Genomic DNA, 20,772 nt, shown 5'->3' on the forward strand with positions numbered 1-20,772 from the left:
ACAAGAAATCCCCCAGCGAGTTAACATCCGTAGAACTTAAAGCAGCCAGAAGCGCTGCACAAAGAACAGCCAGGCGCTGCGCAAATGACTACTGGCAACACCTATGCAGTCATATTCAGCTGGCCTCTGACACAGGAAATATCAGAGGGATGTATGATGGCATTAAGAGAGCTTTTGGGCCAACCGTCAAGAAGATTGCCCCGCACAAATCTAAATCAGGGGACACAATCACTGACCAACGCAAGCAAATGGACCGCTGGGTGGAGCACTACCTAGAACTGTACTCCAGGGAAAATGTTGTCACTGAGACCGCCCTCAATGCAACCCTATCTCTGCCAGTCATGGATGAGCTGGACGTACAGCCAACAAAATCGGAACTCAGTGATGCCATTGATTCTCTAGCCAGCGGAAAAGCCCCGGGAAGGACGGCATTACCCCTGAAATCATCAAGAGTGGCAAGCCTGCTATACTTTCAGCTCTGCACGAACTGCTTTGCCTGTGCTGGGATGAAGGAGCAGTACCACAGGACATGCGCGATGCCAATATCATCACCCTCTATAAGAACAAGGGTGACCGTGGTGACTGCAACAACTACCGTGGAATCTCCCTGTTCAGCATAGTGGGGAAAGTCTTCCTCGTGTCGCTTTAAACAAGCTCCAGAAGCTGGCTGAGCGCGTCTATCCTAAGGCACAGTGTGGCATTCGAGCAGAGAGATCAACCATTGACATGCTGTTATCCCTTCGCCAGCTACAGGAGAAATGCCATGAACAACAGATGCCCCTCTACGTTGCTTTCATTGATCTCACCAAAGCCTTTGACCTCGTCAGCAGAAGTGGTCTCTTCAGACTACTAGAAAAGATTGGATGCCCACCAAAGCTACTAAGTATCATCATCTCATTCCATGACAATATGAAAGGCACAATTCAGCATAGCAGCGCCTCATCAGACCCCTTTCCAATCCTGAGCGGCGTGAAACAGGGCTGTGTTCTTGCACCTACACTGTTTGGGATCATCTTCTCCTTGCTGCTCTCACATGCATTTAAGTCCTCAGAAGAAGGAATTTTCCTCCACACAAGATCAGGTGGCAGGTTGTTCAACCTTGCCCATCTAAAAGTGAAGACCAAAGTACGGAAAGTCCTCATCAGGGAACTCCTCTTTGCTGACAATGCTGCATTAACATCTCACACTGAAGAGTGTCTGCAGGGACTCATCGGCAGGTTTGCGGCTGCCTGCAATGAATTTGGCCTAACCATCAGCCTCAAGAAAACGAACATCATGGGACAGGACGTCAGAAATGCCCCATCTATCAATATCGGCGACCACGCTCTGGAAGTGGTTCAAGAGTTCACCTACCTAGGCTCAACTATCACCAGTAACCTGTCTCTCGATGCAGAATTAAACAAGCGCATGGGAAAGGATTCCTCTGCTATGTCCAGACTGGCCAAGAGAGTGTGGGAAAATGGCGCACTGACACAGAACAGAAAAGTCCAAGTGTATCAAACCTGTGTCCTCAGTACCTTGCTCTACGGCAGCGAGGTCTGGACAACGTATGTCAGCCAAGAGCGACGTCTCAATTCATTCCATCTTCGCTGCCTCCGGAGAATCCTTGACATCAGTTGGCAGGACCGTACTACCAACACAGAAGTCCTCGAGGAGGCCAACATCCCCAGCATATACACCCTACTAAGCCAGCGGCGCCTGAGATGGCTTGGCCATGTGAGCCGCATGGAAGATGGCAGGATCCCCAAGGACACATTGTACTCCGAGCTCGTCACTGGTACCAGACCCACCGGCCGTCCATGGCTCCGCTTTAAAGACGTCTGCAAACGCGACATGAAGTCCTGTGACATTGATCACAAGTCGTGGGAGTCAGTTGCCAGCGATCGCCAGAGCTGGCAGGCAACCATAAAGGCGGGGCTAAAGCGTGGCGAGTCGAAGAGACTTAGCAGTTGGCAGGAAAAATGACAGAAGCGCAAGGAGAGAACCAACTGTGTAATAGCCCCGACAACCAATTTTATCTGCAGCACCTGTGGAAGAGTCTGTCACTCTAGAATTGACCTTTATAGCCACTCCAGGCGCTGCTGCACACACCACTGACCACCTCCAGGCGTTTATCCATTGTCTCTCGAGACAAGGAGGGCAAAGAAGAGTGCTACACAACACAACGGATAGTGTCCTCAGTGTGAAGACGGGACTTCGTCTCTACAAGGGTATTGTGTTGGTCACTCCGACCAATACTGTCACGGACAGATGCATCTGCAACAGGAAGATTGGTGAGGACGAGGTCAAGTAGGCTTTTCCCTCTTGTTGGTTCGCTCACTACCTGCCGCAGGTCCAGTCTGGCAGATATGTCCTTCAGGACTCTGCCAGCTCAATCAGTCGCAGTGCTGCCGAGCCACTCTTGGTGACAGTTTCCCACTAGGAGTGCATTCTGTGCCCTTACTACCCTCAGTGCTTCTTCCAGGCGGTAGTCAACATGGAGGAGTACTGATTCATCAGCTGACGGAGGGCAGGAGGTGGTAATCAGCAGGAGGTTTCCTTGCCTGTGTTTGACCGGATGCCATGAGACTTCATGGGGTCCAGAGTTAATGTTGAGGACTCCCAGGGCCACTTCCTCCCGTCTGTATGCCAGTGTGCCGCCAACTCTGGCGAGTCTGTGCTGCCGGTGGGACTAGACATACCCAGGGATGGTGATGAAGGATGGTGAAGAAGGAGTCTGGGACATTGGCTGTAAGGTATGATTCTATGCATATGACTATGCCAGGCTGTTGTTTGACTAGTCTGTGGGACAGCTCTCCCAATTTTGGCACAAGTCCCCAGATTTGAGTGACTTTGCGGATTCGACTGGGCTGGCCGTACCTTTGTTGTTTCCAGTCCCTAGGTCAGTACTGGGTGGTCTGTATGGTGTTATAGGTTTTTTGCTTATCTATAGCAGTTTTGATTCAACTGAGTGACTTGTTGGGCCATTTTGGAGGTCGGTTAAGAGTCAACCAGATTGTTGTGGGCAGATTTCCTCATCTGAAGGACATTAGTGAACCAGATGGGTTATTATGACAATCTGCTGGTTTCATGATTGTTATTAACAAGACCAGCATTTTATTTTAGATTTATTAATTAATTGAATTTAAATTCCCCCAGCTGTCGTGGTGGGATTTGAACTCGTGTCTCCGGAGCATTAGTCCAGGCCTCTGAATTACTAGTCCAGTAAAATAATCACTATGCCATTGGGTAAAGTAACTTTATAGTTAGATAATTTTTTTTTTTATTTATAAAGAGATACAGCACTGAAACAGGCCCTTCGGCCCACCGAGTCTGTGCCGACCATCAACCACCCATTTATACTAATCCTACACTAATCCCATATTCCTACCACAACCCCACCTGTCCCTCTATTCCCCTACCACCTACCTATACTAGGGGCAATTTATAATGGCCAAGTTACCTATCAATCTGCAAGTCTTTTGGTGGTGGAAGGAAACTGGAGTACCCGGCGAAAACCCACGCAGACACAGGGAGAACTTGCAAACTCCACACAGGCAGTACCCAGAATTGAACCCGGGTCGCTGGAGCTGTAAGGCTGCGGTGCTAGCCACTGTGCCGCCCGTGTCATTATTATATGATAGATAATTACCATCAACTATTATAAAAATCTAGATCAAAATATGCAAATGAAATTCACATCATAAATTTAGTTCTGGTTTGCACCTTTTTATTTCCTCCAAAGATCAGTAATAATAGCTAATGCTCTCTCTTCCTCAGTTGGGGGCACTATGTTCTAGTGAGTCAGTGAAGTGGACTAACAATGATTGCCTTTTCTTCAGCCGGTTATCCTAGAAGCAATCTTGTACTTGGTTGATATCATAAATAGAATTAGCACCTTGATCACTACTTAAATATTACAAAAAAAAAGCTCTCAAATATTATAATGTATATAATATCCTGTGATCTTGTTTTCAAATTCACATTTCATTGGTACTGAAAGGTATGATTTTCCAACAAAAATCTGAGATGTTATTCTTCAGTGAGTGAGAGATGATCATGCTGGTAAATGGAACATTTTTTTTATCCTTGCTATCTCTATCACTTCCTGTATCATCTGCTGGCATCATCTACTGGTCTCTCAGGTGAACAATTTAATTCTGTGGACTTACATCCAATAGGAACTGGTTTGGCACCATCCAAAACCTATTTAAATAATCTTTCATATTTGATATCTTGCATTTATTTCCATTTTACCTGTTAACCATATTCTGCAGTGTTTTGTGTAAATGTGACAATGTTTACTGTATTAGTGAAATCAGAAGTAAAAGTAATTTAACCATTTACCAGGATTTAAAAGGCAAAATAATGGGGTTCCATTTGGACTTTGGTTTGTTATAATCCAACACACTTGTCTGTATTTTTCCTATTTGATTTCATCCTTATACTGTTTTTAAACAGACCAATTTTATTTAGGTAAATATTCTTGTTTGAGAACTCTTCGTCCATCTGTGTAATAGTTTACCAGTGAAAGAGAGAATATAGTAATCAAAAGTTTATTAATGTTTACTGTTCTTTTCAGAGCTGTGTTGTTGGAGATAACACACATTTTGATTTTTGTTTTGTTTGCTTTGCAGTATAAAAGCTGGATGCCTCCTCTCTTACATTCCTTATCAGCTCTATACCAAGCAGTCAAGTGTCCAAAAAGGATTGAACTTCACTGTGATCAAACCTGAAGAACCGACACCAGGCCCGAGCAATATTTATAAACTTAATAAAAATGTGTAAGTAATTCAGTGACATCACTATTTAAATTTTGATTTAATATATATTAATGACTTGGGTGAGAGAACTAAATGTAACATTTCCAAGTTTGCAGACGACACAAAGATGGGGGGGAATGTGAGCTGTGAGGAGGATGCAAAGAGGCTCCAAAGTGATTTGGACAAGTTGGGTGAGTGGGCAAATGCATGGCAGATGCAGTATAACGTGGATAAATGTGAGGTTATCCACTTTGGTGATAAAAACAGAAAGGCAGATTATTATCTGAATGGTGATAGATTGTGAAAGGGGGAGGTGCAATGAGACCTGGATGTCCTTGTCCACCAGTCACTGAAAGCAAGCATTCAGGTTCAGCAAGCAATTAGGAAGGCAAATAGGATTTTGGCCTTCATTGCAAGAGGATTTGAGTACAGGAGCAAGGATGTCTTACTGCAGTTATACTAGGCCTTGGTGAGACACCAGGGGTCGCAGTCTCAGGATACGGGTATGCCTTTTGTAGGTGAGATGAGAAATTTCTTCACTCAGAGGGTGGTGAACCTGTGGAATTCTCTACCGCAGAAGGCAGTGGAGGCCAAGTCATTACATATATTGAAGGAGGAGATAGATATATTAATGCCAAAGCAATCAAGGGATATGGGGAGAAAGCAGGAACAGGGTACTGAATTAGACGATCAGCCATGATCTTTTTTGAATGGCGGAGCAGGCCTGAAGGGCCAAATGGCCAACTCCTGCTCCTATTTTCTATGTTTCTAATATTTCCTCCTTTACCCTGAAATTCTCCTTTTGGCCTGTCAAACATTAAAACTGACGATATATTGGTGTTTATACTAGCTCAGAGTTGTGGACAAGCTGAAAGTTAATGTTAGTTTTTCAGAAGGATACCAGCTGATTCTAAGATGGGGTTCCAGTTGGTAAAACACATCTGCTAAATGCAAAACCAGTTTGCTGTACTAAATCAGTTATTTCATGCGCTGTACATCCAGACCTGGAAAGTTAATCTGCCGATTCTACTGAAATGGTTGGCTCAGCTATATTAAACTGAGTCTCAAGTATGTGAACTGCAAGTTTTTTTTGTATTGCAACAAAAGTGATATAAATGGAAGTAATTAGAGATTGTTCTCTACTCCCACCAACCCCAAGGCTGCTATGTGATTCAAATAGATTTTAACCTGACACTTACCTTGTGTATGTCTTATATTTATTCTCAGGAGGTGGGAGATGTTGGCAAGACCAGAATTATTTCCCAACCCTAGTTACACTGAGGAGGTGGTCGTTCTTCTCGTATTACTGCAACTCTTCTGGTGATTGTACTCCCACAGTGGTGTTAGATAGGAAGTTTGAGGATATTGACCCAGCACTAATGGAGGAATGGTAATTTATGTCTAAGTCAAGAAGGCAGGAGGGCTTGGAGCTGACATGACATTTCTGCTCTTGTCTGTCTTGCAGCAGTCATGGGGAGAAAAGTGCTATCAAAGTAACTTGATGAGTTGCTACATGGATCCTGTCGATTGTACATGCTGCAGACATAGTGCACCAGTGGTAGATATTGAGTCCAGTGGCAGAGGCACTGATCAAGCAAATGACTCTTGTGTCAAGGTTCTTGAGTACAGTTGTTTCTGCACCCATCCAAGTGGAAATATTTCATCACACTCCTGATGAGCCTTGTAACTTGTGGATGTCCTTTAAACAGATCACGTGACAAACCTGTCGCAGCAGCATACCCGGCCTCTCTCCTATTCTTGTAGCCACAGTGTTCATATGACTGGTCTAGTTAAATTTCTGGTCATTGGTGACTGCCAAGATGTCGATGGTGGGGACTCAGCATTGATGGTGTCATTGAAGGAAAAAAGGTGTTAGATGGGCTTTCCCTTACCTGACATTTAAGTGGCGCTAATGATACCTGCCACTTGTCAGCCAAAGTCTGGATATTAACCAGATCCAGTGTGAGGCTGGCAATGGCTGCTCATCAGAGGGCTTGTGAATGGAGCTGAACACTGGTGTCATTAGTGAACAGCCCTACTTTTGACTTTGGCAAAGGGATGACCATTACAGCGGAAGATGTTTGGGTTGAAGAACACTTCTTTGAGGAAGTGCTGCAGTGATTACCAAGGGCTGCAATGACTGACTGCCTCCAACAACCACAACTGTCTTCCTGTTAGTTGCCTATTGTTTTGAGTTTGAAAGTGAATTAGTTAAGTCCGAAACTAGGATCTTAAATCTAAACAAAATAAACTACGTAGGTATGAGGGGAAAGTTGGCTAAGGTAGACTGGGAAACTACATTAAAAGATTTGACAGTTGACCAGCAGTGGCTATCATTTAAATCATTAATGCATAATTTGCAACAAATATGTATTCCTTTGAGGCACAGGTAAAGTGATGCAACTGTAGCTAGCACGAGGCCTTAAAGATAGTATTTGATCGAAGGAAGAGGCTTAGTGTTGCCAAAAAGAGCATTAAGCCTAAGGATTGGGAAGATTTTAGGGCGGCACAGTGGCGCAGTGGTTAGCACCGCAGCCTCATAGCTCCAGGGACCCGGGTTCGATTCCGGGTACTGCCTGTGTGGAGTTTGCAAGTTCTCCCTGTGTCTGCGTGGGTTTTCTCCGGGTGCTCCGGTTTCCTCCCACAAGCCAAAAGACTTGCAGGTTGATAGGTAAATTGGCCATTATAAATTGTCACTAGCGTAGGTAGGTGGTAGGGAAATATAGGGACAGGTGGGGATGTTTGGTAGGAATATGGGATTAGTGTAGGATTAGTATAAATGGGTGGTTGATGTTCGGCACAGACTCGGTGGGCCGAAGGGCCTGTTTCAGTGCTGTATCTCTAATCTAAAAAAAATTTTGGAATTCAGCAAAGAAGGAACAAAAAGTTGAGAAGGAGAGAAAAAAAGAGAATATGAGTAGACTAGCAAGAGACATAACACAGATTGTAAACATTTCTTGGTATTTTCCCTTTGTCTCTATTAACTTCAGTTTTGCTCAGGCTCTTTGGTACTGTACTCAGTTAGATGCTACCTAGATGTCAAGGAGAACTTCTCTGACATTCAGCTCTTGGGTCCATGTCTGACTCTGATGAGATCTGGAGCTGAGTGGTTCTAGTGGAACCTGTACTAAGGTGGCACTTTAATGAGCTCTTCATTTTACTGATATTTTCAGGGAGGCTGCAAGGGTAAAAGTTGGCCAGGTTAGAGTTATCCTATTTTTTAGTACATACGACATGCTGGAGCAGCCTTCTACGTTGTTGGTAGATGCCAACTGTTATGATCCTGTAGTTTTTTTTCTAGCAAAAATGTGGTGTGCCTTTAAGACTATAAAATGAGCCGTACTGCTTTAAGGCAACAAGCTCTAAAGACTTGAGTCAAAGAGTGTATTCTCATTGCCTTGGATACAGCCATTCGGAGACAGCGATTCAAAGGGTGCATTCTCGTTGCCTTGGATACAGCTACTCGGACTGAGCATAGAGAGATACATTTGTTACAATTCAATTTTGAACTGGCTTATAGTGCAAACAGTCAGTTCTAACAAGAGACACAGACAGCTGTGTATTAGTTCCTGAAAGGCGAGCTCTCCGACCATTTCAACTGAAGGAAGAGAATTTAATCTTTAGTTATTATTATCTCTCAAAATTCTAAAAAAAAAGTCAAGCCAAAACAGAGATCTCTGATAATTTAAACTGAAGGAAGGGAAGTTAGACTGACAATTTTTTATCCCTCAAAATCTCTAAAGCCAAATTGATCATTTAAGTTGTTGAAATTCATCACTGGAGGAGGAAAGCACCACTTACTGCTGGAATTAGACTACGGACTGTTCTACTGTTGAAGATCCTTTTTTCCCCATCGGACGGCTGTGAGGACGCCAAGCAACATTGGACTGTAAATTTTCAAGGACTCCAATTTTTTCTATTTTAAATGTTGTTTATATCTTAGTGTTTAAGAATTTAGTTTTTCTAATTAAACAGTTAATTTTAAAGATACCTGGTTTGGTTAGACTCATTCAGGGGTTAATAGATGGTACAATTTGGCTGTGTCTTTAATTTGGTAAGTTTAAAATGATATGTTAGATGATCTGTGGAGGGGCGGGATTGAATTAACAGTGCATTTCTCCTACCACAATCAGAATCATATATTTTGATCGGGGGCTTTGACTGGAGCGGGTTGGTCATAACACACTCTCATAGTCGTACTGGAATAACTTGGCTAGGGAGCGGTTAGCTCTAGTGCACAGTTCTTCAGCATTACAACTCAGATGTTATCAGGGGCTTTAGCCTACATCCACTTACTCATCCACTTCTTAATGTCAGATTGGTATTTATGATGGTGCAAATCTTGGAAGAAAGTTGAATAGGATCATTCGCTCAGCACTTTTAGCTGAGGACACTTGCAAATACTTCAGTTTTACCTCTTGCACTCAGGTGCTAGGCTGCACCATATTTGAGGATCAAGAAACTCATAGAGCCTCCTCTTCCTGTTAGATGCCTGTTGTTTTGAGTTTGAAAGTGAATTAGTTAAGTCCGAAACTAGGGTCTTAAATCTAAACAAAGCAAACTACGTAGGTATGCGTAGAAAGCTGGCTAAGGTAAATTGGGAAACTACATTCAAAGATATGACAGTTGAAGAGCAGTAGCTAGCATTTAAGTAATTAATAAATCTGTACGGAACGTAAATATAAATGACTCTGTATTACAGCAATAATGCATCTATCTGTTGTGTTATGCTGTTAAGCACCTTTGTGTCTTCTGAGTCACAATGTTGATGGTTCAAGTACTACTGAGGTCTTCACATAATCCAGGCTTGAAGTTCAGTGCTCTTGTGTCAGCTGTGGCTCAGTTGGTAGCACTTTCACCTCTGAGTCAGAAGGTTGGGGGTTCAAGCCCCAGTCCAGGACTTGACAAAAATCAAAGGCTTGACATTCCAGTGCTGTACAGAGGGAGTGCTGCACTGTCAAGGTGCGATCTTTGGGTAAGATGTTGAACAGAGCCCTGACTGTCCTTTCAGGTTGATTTTTTTTTTATTCATTCATGGGATGTGGGCATTGCTAGCCAGGCCAGCATTTATTGCCCATCCCGAATTGCCCTTGAGAAAGTGGTGGTGAGCTGCCTTCTTGAACCGCTGCAGTCTCTGTGGGGTAGGTACACGCACAGTGCTGTTGGGAAGGGAGTTCCAGGATTTTGACCCAGCAACAGTGAAGGAACGACGATATAGTTCCAAGTAAGGATGGTGTGTGACTTGGAGGGGAACTTGCAGGTGGTGCTGTTCCCATGCATTTACTGCCCTTGTCCTTCTAGTTGGTAGAGGTCGTGGGTTTGGAAGGTGCTGTCTAAGGAGCCTTGGTGCGTTGCTGCAGTGCATCTTGTAGAAGGTACACACTGCTGCCACTGTGCGTTGGTGGTGGAGGGAGTGAATGTTTGTAGATGGGGTGCCAATCAAGCGGGTTGCTTTGTCCTGGATGGTATCGAACTTCTTGAGTGTTGTTGGAGCTTTACCCATCCAGGCAAGTGGAGAGTATTCCATCACACTCCTGACTTGTGCCTTGTAGATGGTGGACAGGCTTTGGGGAGTCAGGAGGTGAGCTACTCGCCGCAGGATTCCTATCCTCTGACCTGCTCTTGTAACCACGGTATTTATATGGCTGTTCCAGTTCAGCTTCTGGTCAATGGTAGCTCCTAGGATGTTTATAGTGGGGGATTCAGCGATGATAATGCCATTGAATGTCTTGGGGAGATGGTTAGATTCTCGTTGGAGATGGTCATTGCCCGGCACTTGTGTGGCGCGAATGTTACTTGCCACTTATCAGCCCAAGCCTGGATATTGTCTAAGTCTTGTAAAAGACTTGTATGTAAAAGATATGTAAAAGATCCCATGACACTATTGTGAAGCAGAGCAGGAGAGTTATCCCCAATGTCCTGGCCAATATTTATCCCTCAATCAACATTATTGCATTACTATTTGTGGGAGCTTATGCACAAATTGGCTGTTGCATTTCCTACATTACAACAGTGACTACACTTCAACAGGACTTCATTGACTGTAAAGAGCTTTGAGACAACATGTGGTCATGAAAGGCACTAAATAAATGCAACACTTTTTAGTTGGTGCTGTTAAAGTACAGTGAACTGAGCCAGTCTAAGAAAGAAGACAAGGGCAAAAGAGGAAAGTACTTTCTTCAAAGTCTTCGCTGTAACATGATGTCGGTCTCATTAGTGCTATCACAGTATGTTCAGTAACCCAAGTTCTTCCCAAGTTAATTCTGTTTTTCTTTTCATACACGGATACTTAAATTTTTTACTTAAATTATCATGTGATAATTGTCAGCTTTCTAATGAATATCAAATATAACTGAAAAGTGTATTAATACTTCAGTACTTATTTGCACCTGTGAAGTACCTTAGCAAAGATGTTTTGCCGAAGATGGTCATAAACAAGTGTCATACTATCCATGATTTGGCGGCCATGGGAACCATTACAGAATTTATCTGCAACAGTGGAATTTTCGTCCTGCTGCTTGTTTGGTGTTCTTAAAAAGTGAAGAGAATAGCTGGTACAGGGAAAAGTACTTTGCTGCAGGTCAATAAATTTTGAATTTGCAAGTGGAATATGGAGCAGAGACCTTTTACATCTTGATGATTTGTGCAGAAGTCTTGCAAGAGTAAAGGCAAAAATGCAAGTCTTATGCATGAATTAAGCAGCTGTCTGTTCTCTCTGCCACCTCTTCACTCCTGATCCCATTGCTGCTGCTCCTGTAATTTGGGGGACCTGATACCCTTCTCTGCTGGTCACTATTCCCAGTGTCTGCTTCTGCTTTGCTATTCTCCTCATCTGATACTATAAGTTTACAGTTCAGGTGCCACTCTTTAAGCTTATTTTTTTAACCTAAGTCAGAACTTTTGTGTATTTGCAGGATTTTCTGTTTGTATTGCTCTTTATGTAGCCTTGGTCTATCCCATGGACCCAATATGTGACACTCATTTTGCAGAGAAAGTACATTGTTGCATAATGAAAGGTAGAAATTATGATTTCTGGTGCTTTCTTCTAGAAAGAGTATCATCAACAACCGAGAAAATGCCAAATACAAGGAGAAAGGAAACCAGACTAGCAGTGGAATGAATGGATGGGACAAAAACAATGAAGATTCTGAGCTAATGGAATTGGAGCATGCCTTTCCTAATATAAATCATAATGGAGTTCATAGTTGTAGAGACCACTTTTCTCATTATAGAAGGAATGAGCCCAATTCTTGTAGTGCCTTAAAAACACAGGATTATTTTAAACATTGCAATGAAAGTTCGTGGGAAAAGGAATTTGGAACTCCTGAAACGCTGGAAGAAGAAAATGACGATTGTGAAATGCATTTCAAAAACTGTGAGAAGCAGTTGGCAGAAGGCAGCACTATGCTGCCTGATAGCACTAGGACTGCTGCAACATCTTCATTAAATGAGTGCATTAAAATAAATGGGGCTAACCACCCTGCAGTTCAAGTGATTCCAAAAATGAAAAGCACTTCAGAGCCTTCACCTAATAAGGCATCTTCCCACTGGTCTTCAAAACCTGCAGACCCAAGTTTTATATCTGAGTTTTATGCCCATTCAAGACTGCATCACATAGCAACATGGAAGTGTGAGTTTACAGAATACGTGAACAGACTTCAAAGACAAAATAATGGTGTTTATCCAGGCAGAGAAAAACTGAAAAGGATTAATATGGGAAAGTTTCGGAGAAATCCTATTGATACCAACCATTCGGGTAAGATTCTTATAACTTATATCAGAAGCGGTAACGCCATGCTGCTCTTTATCTAACTACACAGCCACCTTAGACAATGCACACATTTTAAACAATACTGAACAGTTAATAACGCTAATTTAATGATTCTATGCTCAAAGGCACAATGTGTCAGAGAATCATCTGTATCCCTGACTCATACTGTCTTCAAGTAAGGCTCCTCATTGGAGCACTGCACCACTGAATTTACTGTTCTGTGCTTATAGACATTCCTTGAATCATTAAATTTCACTTTTTTGGTGAATGTGGTGGTTGTTTCAATGAAAGAATTACAAAGTCTTTATCCATTCCACACATTTAAAGGAAAAGTTCACGTGAATGGAATATATGAACTTTTAATAATGCATTTGTTCATTGTAGCTTAGGACGTATGCATTCTCCTTTGCTGCCGAGTCCCACTTAAAAGTCTTAGGCTTAGAAATTCAGGCATGCCTATTTTTGGGCTCACGGAGGGTGCAGAGTGTGATCCCTGCAGTAGAATGGTGAGGCTTAAGGCGCTCTTGAGATTAGGCCTCATTTCCATGAAACAGGCAACTGCAAAAAGTAAGAGGCAGCTCGTCCGTTGAAGCATCGCTGAACATTGTGGAGATGCAAGCCAGCAGTGACCTTCGGTTAAGTGAGGAACGGGAGGCGGCATGCGGGTGGTTGGTAGCTAGGTTTGGGGTAAGGGGAGAGGGTGATTAGTCACTGAGGTAGGGGGTGATCAGTTGCTGGATAGGAGTGTGATTTGTCACTGGAAAAGAGGGGGAGTTGTGGCTGGAGTGACGGTGGCTTGCATTTGCTTAATGTGGGGGCAGGAGAAGCACAATGGCTCCACATTCGTTTAAGTATAGATGTAAAATTTGTCTTGTTGGTTGCAGTTTAATGATCAGTCTCTTTTCGGATTACCCCGTTAAATAGCACATAGGCTTGGGTTTACCTGAGTGTAGCTGATGCTTTCGCCGGCTGCCTCAGGGCAAGCCCATCTTGTGGGGGCATCAAACAGTTATTAGTCTGCTTATTTGCAGATACAAAGTGACTAATGAGGTTACCATTGACCAGAAACTTTGCTGGACCAGTCATATAAATACTGTGATTATAAGAGCAGGAGAGTGATGGAATACTCCCCACTTGCCAGGATGAGTGCAACTCCAACAACGCTGAAACAACTCAACACCATCAAGGACAAAACAGCCCACTTGACTGGCACCCCATTCATCAATTTAAACATTCACTCCCTCCACCGCAAACATACATATAAACATACGAATTAGGAGCAGGAGTAGGCCCCTCGAGCCTGCTCCGCTGAACTGATTTCTCCACATTACTGTCTACCCCCGATAACCTTTCACCACCGAAGCCGAGTGGCAGCAGTGTGTGTGATCTACGAAATGCAGTGTAGCAGCTTGCCAAGTTCCTTTGACAGCACCTTCCAAACCTCTACCACCTAGAGGAACAAGGGCAGCAGACATGTGGGCACATCACCACCTGCAAGTTCCCCTCCAAGTCACACATCATCATGACTTGGAAATATGTTGCATTCCTTCACCGTTGCTGGGTTAAAACATGTAATTGCATCCCTAACAGCACTGTGGTGTACCGCACCACATGGAATGCAGCTGTTTAAGAAGGAGGCTCACCACCAACTTCAAGGAATTGGGATGGACAATAATTCATGGCCTTGTCAGCGATGCCCACATCCCATGAATGAGTAAAAAAATGCCTGTTTCAGGCATGGACGCTGTATGCAGAATTTTGGCCTTTACCAATATGGTGGGTGGCACATCCCCTGCTCATAATGACCATGCACTTGATTGGTATTCTTCCATCTACGAAAGATGACGGACACATGGCAAACAATCCATTTAGGTGTGGTGTCTTCTCTTGGTGCACCTTTGCTGATGGCTGTCAAGGCCAGTCCTTGAAAGGCAGGTTCTGCTCCATGTTAACAGTGTTTTCTCTTGCAGGCACTGCAAGTGCTATAGATCTGCCAAGACGACAGAACTGTATAATGCACATTGATATGGATTGCTTCTTTGTGTCAGTGGGCATTCGTGATCGTCCAGAACTGAAAGGTTTGTAAACATCAAACTGTTAACAGTGGTTCAACTGATGAAGTACAATGTGTATTGTGTTGTATATTTAAATTGAGCATAGGGGCGTAATCTCATCAGGGGGTTATGTGGAGTTTCAAGAGCACATAATTTGCTGTATTGTAGGCTAGAGAAAATAAACTCCTGCAAAATGCCGTCTAGATTTATTCTATCCGCTGTTCTTGAACACTGGAGTTAATGATGGATTACAGGAGTACTAGGAGGAGGGTGGCTGGATCAAGTTGGGTACAGTAAGTGCTGATTGAACCTGTGGGTTTTGCATAGGGTTGACAGTGCAAGCTTTTATACAAGGCTCATGGTGCAGTATTATGATGGTCTAGGTTACTGGGCAACTTCAGTACTAGTTTCATACCTGAGGATGTTGGATTAAAGTATTGGATCAGGTGGAAAGAGAGACGCAGAAAATATGTAGAGTGCTGACCCTTTTGTGGTTGCACAATGGACTGAGCATCGGTGACTAGAGGAGGGAAAAGCAAGTTTCAGAGATAAGAGTTTAGAAGAAATGGGAGGCTGATGGGGAACATCCTAGTCAGTGGCTGTAAAGCTTCAAAGTGCAATACAAGTGGACTAAATAGAAATTGTACAAAATTGCTTGCGTCAATAATGATGTGATTCAAAAAGAAAGCATATAAAAATGTTGAATTTGCTCGTTCTGATTCATCCAATTGTTCTAGACAGGTGTTAGCAAGTTCTACATTGGTTTATGTGTTTAAGAGCCATCTGAGGGAATCTTTATTTGAACAATAGTTAATATTAATAGACTCTAGAACTATTTAGAACTTTTTGTTTGGAGGTAAAGTTGCGGGTGGTAATGTTCGTAGTTTACTACGAACAGATGCAGATTGGTAAAATCCACATGACAATTCTGTTCAAGCAGATGTGTTTGGGACTGGAGCTTTTAAGTATACCCAGTTTATGTTGGAAGTTAATTCCTATAATTAATCTTCCTTGTGTTCTTTCCCTTTCTCTCATCCCCACCCAAAGGGAAAAAATTGAGTTTAGCTTTATTATATGAAATACAAAAATATGAGATCAAAACTTTTCCTTTTTTGCCATCTAGGAAAGCCGGTAGCTGTTACCCACAACAGAGGTCAAGGGCGCATGTCAGTCCGACCAAATGCTAACCCACAGTTTGAAATGCAGTATTACCAAAAGAAGCTGATGAAAGGCAAGATGGGTAAGGATTTGTCATTATCGTAATGTGTATTCATCTTCAGTTAATGCAAAAGTGCACAGATTTCGTTTGGTGTACATGTCACATTTTGGGATTTTGACCGTTTGTGTTATTCATGGAAGGAATTTTGGGATTGAGTTTTAAAGAGTTGATTTCTAAAGCAAAGTGTTCACAAGTTTCTTTTAAAAGTGCAGAGACAGAAGTGCAAACGAGTTGGGCATTAAAGTTGTTTCCTCAAAGACCCAAAGACAAGCAATTCTTTAGAGCGTCTCTTTAATGGATAAACAGCTCTCACCCATTTTGAAAAATTTTTACGTTTGCTGCCAGGCACTAAACAGGCAGTAGGGGATCTGCCGTGTTTTACAACATGCTTGATTTATGTCTCCATTGAGATCAATGAAAATAAGAACCAGTCGGGATGTATAACACGTGTAAGATTCACTATCACCCGTCATTTCCCTACCAATAAAAGTTAAAATACCATTCCTGTTGTGCTGGTAACATCCTGGGGCCAAGCAAGACTTTTATTATTTATTTAGAGATACAGCACTGAAACAGGCCCTTCGGCCCACCGAGTCTGTGCCGACCAACAACCACCCATTTTTATACTAACCCTACAGTAATCCCATATTCCCTATCACCTACCTACACTAGGGGCAATTTACAACAGCCAATTTACCTATCACCTGCAAGTCTTTGGCGGTGGGAGGAAACTGGAGCACCCAGCGAAAACCCACGCGGTCACAGGGAGATCTTGCAAACTCCGCACAGGCAGTACCCAGAATCGAACCCGGGTCCCTGGAGCTGTGAGGCTGCAGTGCTAACCACTGCGCCGCCATTTATTTTGCATAGGTATTCCTCTCCAGCTGTGAACGCACAATAAAAATAGATATAGAAACAGACAACGTTTTAAACAGAAATGTTACGTTTTGCAAGTGTACATAACGATCCTCCCACTGAATAGCTAATTAAGACTTGGAGCCTTGGGAGTTAGCACCTTAAGCTTAATCAAAAAGTAAAGCAAAATAAGTTTAAAAAATTCAACTCATGTAACCCAAGCTAAATATACTTTATCAATGGATAGTTTTACTGATTTTGATCAAATATATGACTGTTAATGAGGAAGGAGCATAAAATGAGCTTGTTCGATGATACCAATGGGGTGCGGGAGTCCTAATGATGGTGTGGCATGCTTATTTATTTGCATAACTTCTTTGGATCCTATATTACTTCTGTGGGATTTTAATATGGGAGAGAGAAATGAATATAACTAACATCAGATGCACAACAATAATTTTATATTTCATTGCTTTCATAGAAGAGAAAAAAGATAAATTGGATGACAATACCTGGGAGAATCCAAATCCTGCATGTGTGAATGGTACTAGCATGGATGTGGTGGCCTTGTCAATGGCAGAAATTGCATCCTGTAGCTATGAAGCTAGGTAACTAAAAGCTGTTTGATTTGCAGGATAATTCTAAAAAGGTATATATGAATAGATTGTGCATTTAATATACTATTGCCCAGATTTTGAGGTGGTAACGACGACGAAACTGTCAGTGTGCGCCGTCATGACTCCACTGAACTGACAACTTCGGGAGTCCGCACATACAGAATGAGATAGAAATCCAGATGTTGCTGTCAGTAATTCTACTCTCTTCCATATGGTGCTCTGTAGTGCTCCCTACAGACTGCAATCTCCATTGCAATCATGATTTGATAAAAACCTTCACTTCTATGCTGTTAGTATCGCTGTAAAAACCCTTGAAAAAGTTACCCTTTATTGACTGAGGTGGAACTGGGTTTTTAATGATGTATTAAATTCAGTTATTGCTTAAAACTCTTACTGGCCCTGAAATTCTACTTGTAGAATGTCAAATTTCTCTGTTGCTAAAAAAAAATTAAAAATTGTTTATATTTAGTTTCTATCTAATTCCAATCATCATTTATATTGCTGTCTGAAAATTTAAAAGTGAAGGGATTCCAGTGGTTTTAATTTCCTGGTTTGCTGTGTGTGAATACTTCAATGTGATTGGCTCCTTACTTGCTTGCTGGCATCACTGCTGCTGCACTCCAAGACATCTCCATGACTTGGCGCCAGAGTTTAGCTGCCGTCAGGAAAGGAGAAAACCACACCACAGAGATTGCTAGATCTTTCTGGGCAGCTTTCTTCAAGGTACGCGGCGAGCTCCATTGCTTCACTGCTGAGTACAAAATTCAGCCCAGTTTGTTACACCTGATTTATTTAAATTTTGTTTATTCTTCGACTAGTTACTTTATAAAAGTTCTAATTGCTTCAGTAACTATTTATAGAAATGCCATCTGGTAATGTTAAATCTGGACCTGCGTTAATGGAATTTTGATGTTCCATTGGGATATCATAAATCTAAAAACACCCAATGAAGTAGACTGTCAGTTGGACTTGGAAATTGGATATGGGAGTGTGAATAGATTCCTCCTTTCAGAATCTTGCATTCAGTTTTACTAATGATTTGTTTATTATAAAAGATGCATGTAATTGGTTTTATTGTTATTCTCTGGTAGACGGACTGGCATTAAGAATGGCATGTTTTTTGGACAAGCAAAGCAGCTATGCCCTGATCTTCAGGCTGTCAGCTATAACTTCAAAGCCTACAAAGAAGTGGCATTGATTTTGTATGAAACTCTGGCAAGGTATTATGTGAAATTAATACAAAATGTCCTTCTAACAGTGAATTAAATGTTGCATTAAATTAATCTAAATATAGATCAAACAAGAAAGAATACATGTGCTCATTTACTGCTTCCCTGTGAGTAAATTATGTTTAGCTACATTTATATAAAAGTAGCTATTTCTGACCCAGATAGCTCAATTTACAGTATTGCACACATGGCTAGCATGGATAATTGATATTTCTTATAGTTGTACACAAAATCACAACTTCCTAGCTACCTCTGACCAGAATTTCTAAATCTTAAAGCGACAACCAAACCTGGACTTGTAATGTGCTCTATGCAAACATTGAGACACTAATCTGGAGGAGATAATCTCTCTCAGATTTCTTGCTGAAAACAGAGTCATTTTGTCGAAACTTTTCGTCTTGCACTTATCAAGACAATTTGCAATAATATCAATGTAAGGGAAAGCAACAAATTTTTACTTTGTGAGAAGTGAGTATTGATTGTTTGGCAAGTGGACTCTGGTAGAGGCGTTGCCATGGCAAATGCACCACAGTTTATGGTGACTGACAGTTAACTGCCAAGCTTTGTTTGAAACTTAAACCAGGCAGCTTGACTCTGATTGGTCAAGGCATTGCCCTGAGCAATGAACCAGCGAATGCCTGTCACTTATTTTGTTCAGCTGAAACAGGCACAATATATGTATATGTTCCCCTGTCTGCAAAGAACAGGGCCCTGTGTATTAATATATGTAGCTTCCAGTACGTGAAAATGCGCCACACTATGAGCCCGACTGACAATCTTAAATAGCACACTGACAATTACGCACTCTCTTCTCATACAGTATAAATTTGTTGTTTTCCCTTACATTGGTATTCTTGCGATTTGTCCTGATGAGTGCAAGACGAAAAGCTTTGACAAAATGGCTCCGTTTTCAGCAAAAATCAAAGTTCTGTACTACCAAACGACTAAACATAGAATTGTTAAAGCAGGTCATGTTTGATGAATGTTATTTTGAATAGGTGGTCAGATAGATTATGTGAATGCAGTAAATGTAATGTGCATAGAATTTCAGAAACTGTTTGATAAGGTGGTTCATAGGAGGGTTGGAAAAAATCAGGTGTCTGGTATGAGGAAATAGAATGGGTTAGAAAGTTGGTTGAATATGAAACAAAGAGTAAATGGATTGAAACAAAATCAGAAGTAGGACATTCATCCCTGTGAGCCTGCTCCATCATGGCTGATCTGTATCTCAGCTCCATTTACCCACCTTAATTCCATATCCCTCAACACCCTCATGGAACAAAAATCAGTCACAGTTTTGAAGTTTTCAATTGACTTAGCCTGAGAGAAAGAGCTCCAGATTTCCATTACCATTTGTGTGAAGAAGTGTTTCATCATGGCTGATCTGTATCTCAACTCCATTTACCCACCTTGATTCCATATCCCTCAACACCCTCACGGAACAAAAATTAGTCATTCAGTTTTGAAGTTTTCAATTGACATAGCCTGAGAGAAAGAGCTGCAGATTTCCATTACTCTTTGTGTGAAGAAATGCTTCCTAACATCACCCCTGAATGTCCTAACTCTAATTTTAAAGTATACTCCCTTGTTCAGGATTCTCTCACTAGAGGAAGTGTTTTTCTCTTTATCTGCCTTATCAAATTATTTAATATCTTAAATATCTCAACTAATTCACCCCTTAATCTTCTATAGGAGAGGGTTCTAAGTTATTTGTCCCACGGGCCAGTGTTGAGTTCACTTTTGTTCTTGTGTGGAGATAGTTATAGAAAACAATATGACAACACAAAAGTACAGATTTGACAAATGAAAAGAACATAGGCTTATGGAAAAATATAGCTAACAGAATGATCAGTGAAAGATGCAATTTAATGCGAACAAAGAACATAAGAAATAGGAGCAGGAGTAGGCCATTCAGCCCCTCAAGCTTGCTCCACCATTCACTAAGATCATGGCTGATCTGATTTTGTCCTTAGCTCTCACCCTTCACTCTCTTGTCAATTAAAATAAGAACATAAGAAATAGGAGTAGGATGAGTGTGAAGTAATACATTTTGAGAAAAAAAAGCAAGAAATGGGAGTATGCGGCCGATAGAAAAATGCTGAAGGGTGTGAATGAACAGAGATGAACAGGTTCATTTACATAATTCCCTTAAAGTGTGAGTGCGAGTAGCTGAAGGTCTAAAAGCACCTGGTAGAATTTTATGGGTTTGTACACAGGGATAGAGTACAAGATTAAAGAAATAATAAATTTTGAGAAAATATTGGCTAGACCACAGTTAGAGGACT

The 20,772-nt window shown here is 41.9% G+C and overlaps 1 protein-coding gene across 7 annotated transcripts in view; it reads left to right on the forward strand.

Annotated features, from left to right (window-relative positions):
• rev1 (REV1 DNA directed polymerase) overlaps positions 1-20,772 on the forward strand; it is a 201,666-nt gene that overhangs the window by 31,787 nt on the left and 149,107 nt on the right. For all 7 annotated transcript variants that reach the window (XR_010975211.1, XR_010975212.1, XM_068033889.1 and 4 more), the window contains exons 5-10: positions 4,617-4,763; positions 11,792-12,498; positions 14,484-14,591; positions 15,691-15,807; positions 17,123-17,249; positions 18,350-18,478. Coding sequence is in view for 5 of the 7 variants with exons in the window: in XM_068033889.1 (XP_067889990.1) it covers positions 4,617-4,763; positions 11,792-12,498; positions 14,484-14,591; positions 15,691-15,807; positions 17,123-17,249; positions 18,350-18,478 (1,335 nt within the window). In the remaining 2 variants the exon portion in view is untranslated. The remainder of the gene's footprint in view (positions 1-4,616; positions 4,764-11,791; positions 12,499-14,483; positions 14,592-15,690; positions 15,808-17,122; positions 17,250-18,349; positions 18,479-20,772) is intronic.

This window comes from Heterodontus francisci, chromosome 6 (genome assembly GCF_036365525.1).
Source record: "Heterodontus francisci isolate sHetFra1 chromosome 6, sHetFra1.hap1, whole genome shotgun sequence".
In the NCBI taxonomy this organism is placed as follows: domain Eukaryota; kingdom Metazoa; phylum Chordata; class Chondrichthyes; order Heterodontiformes; family Heterodontidae; genus Heterodontus; species Heterodontus francisci.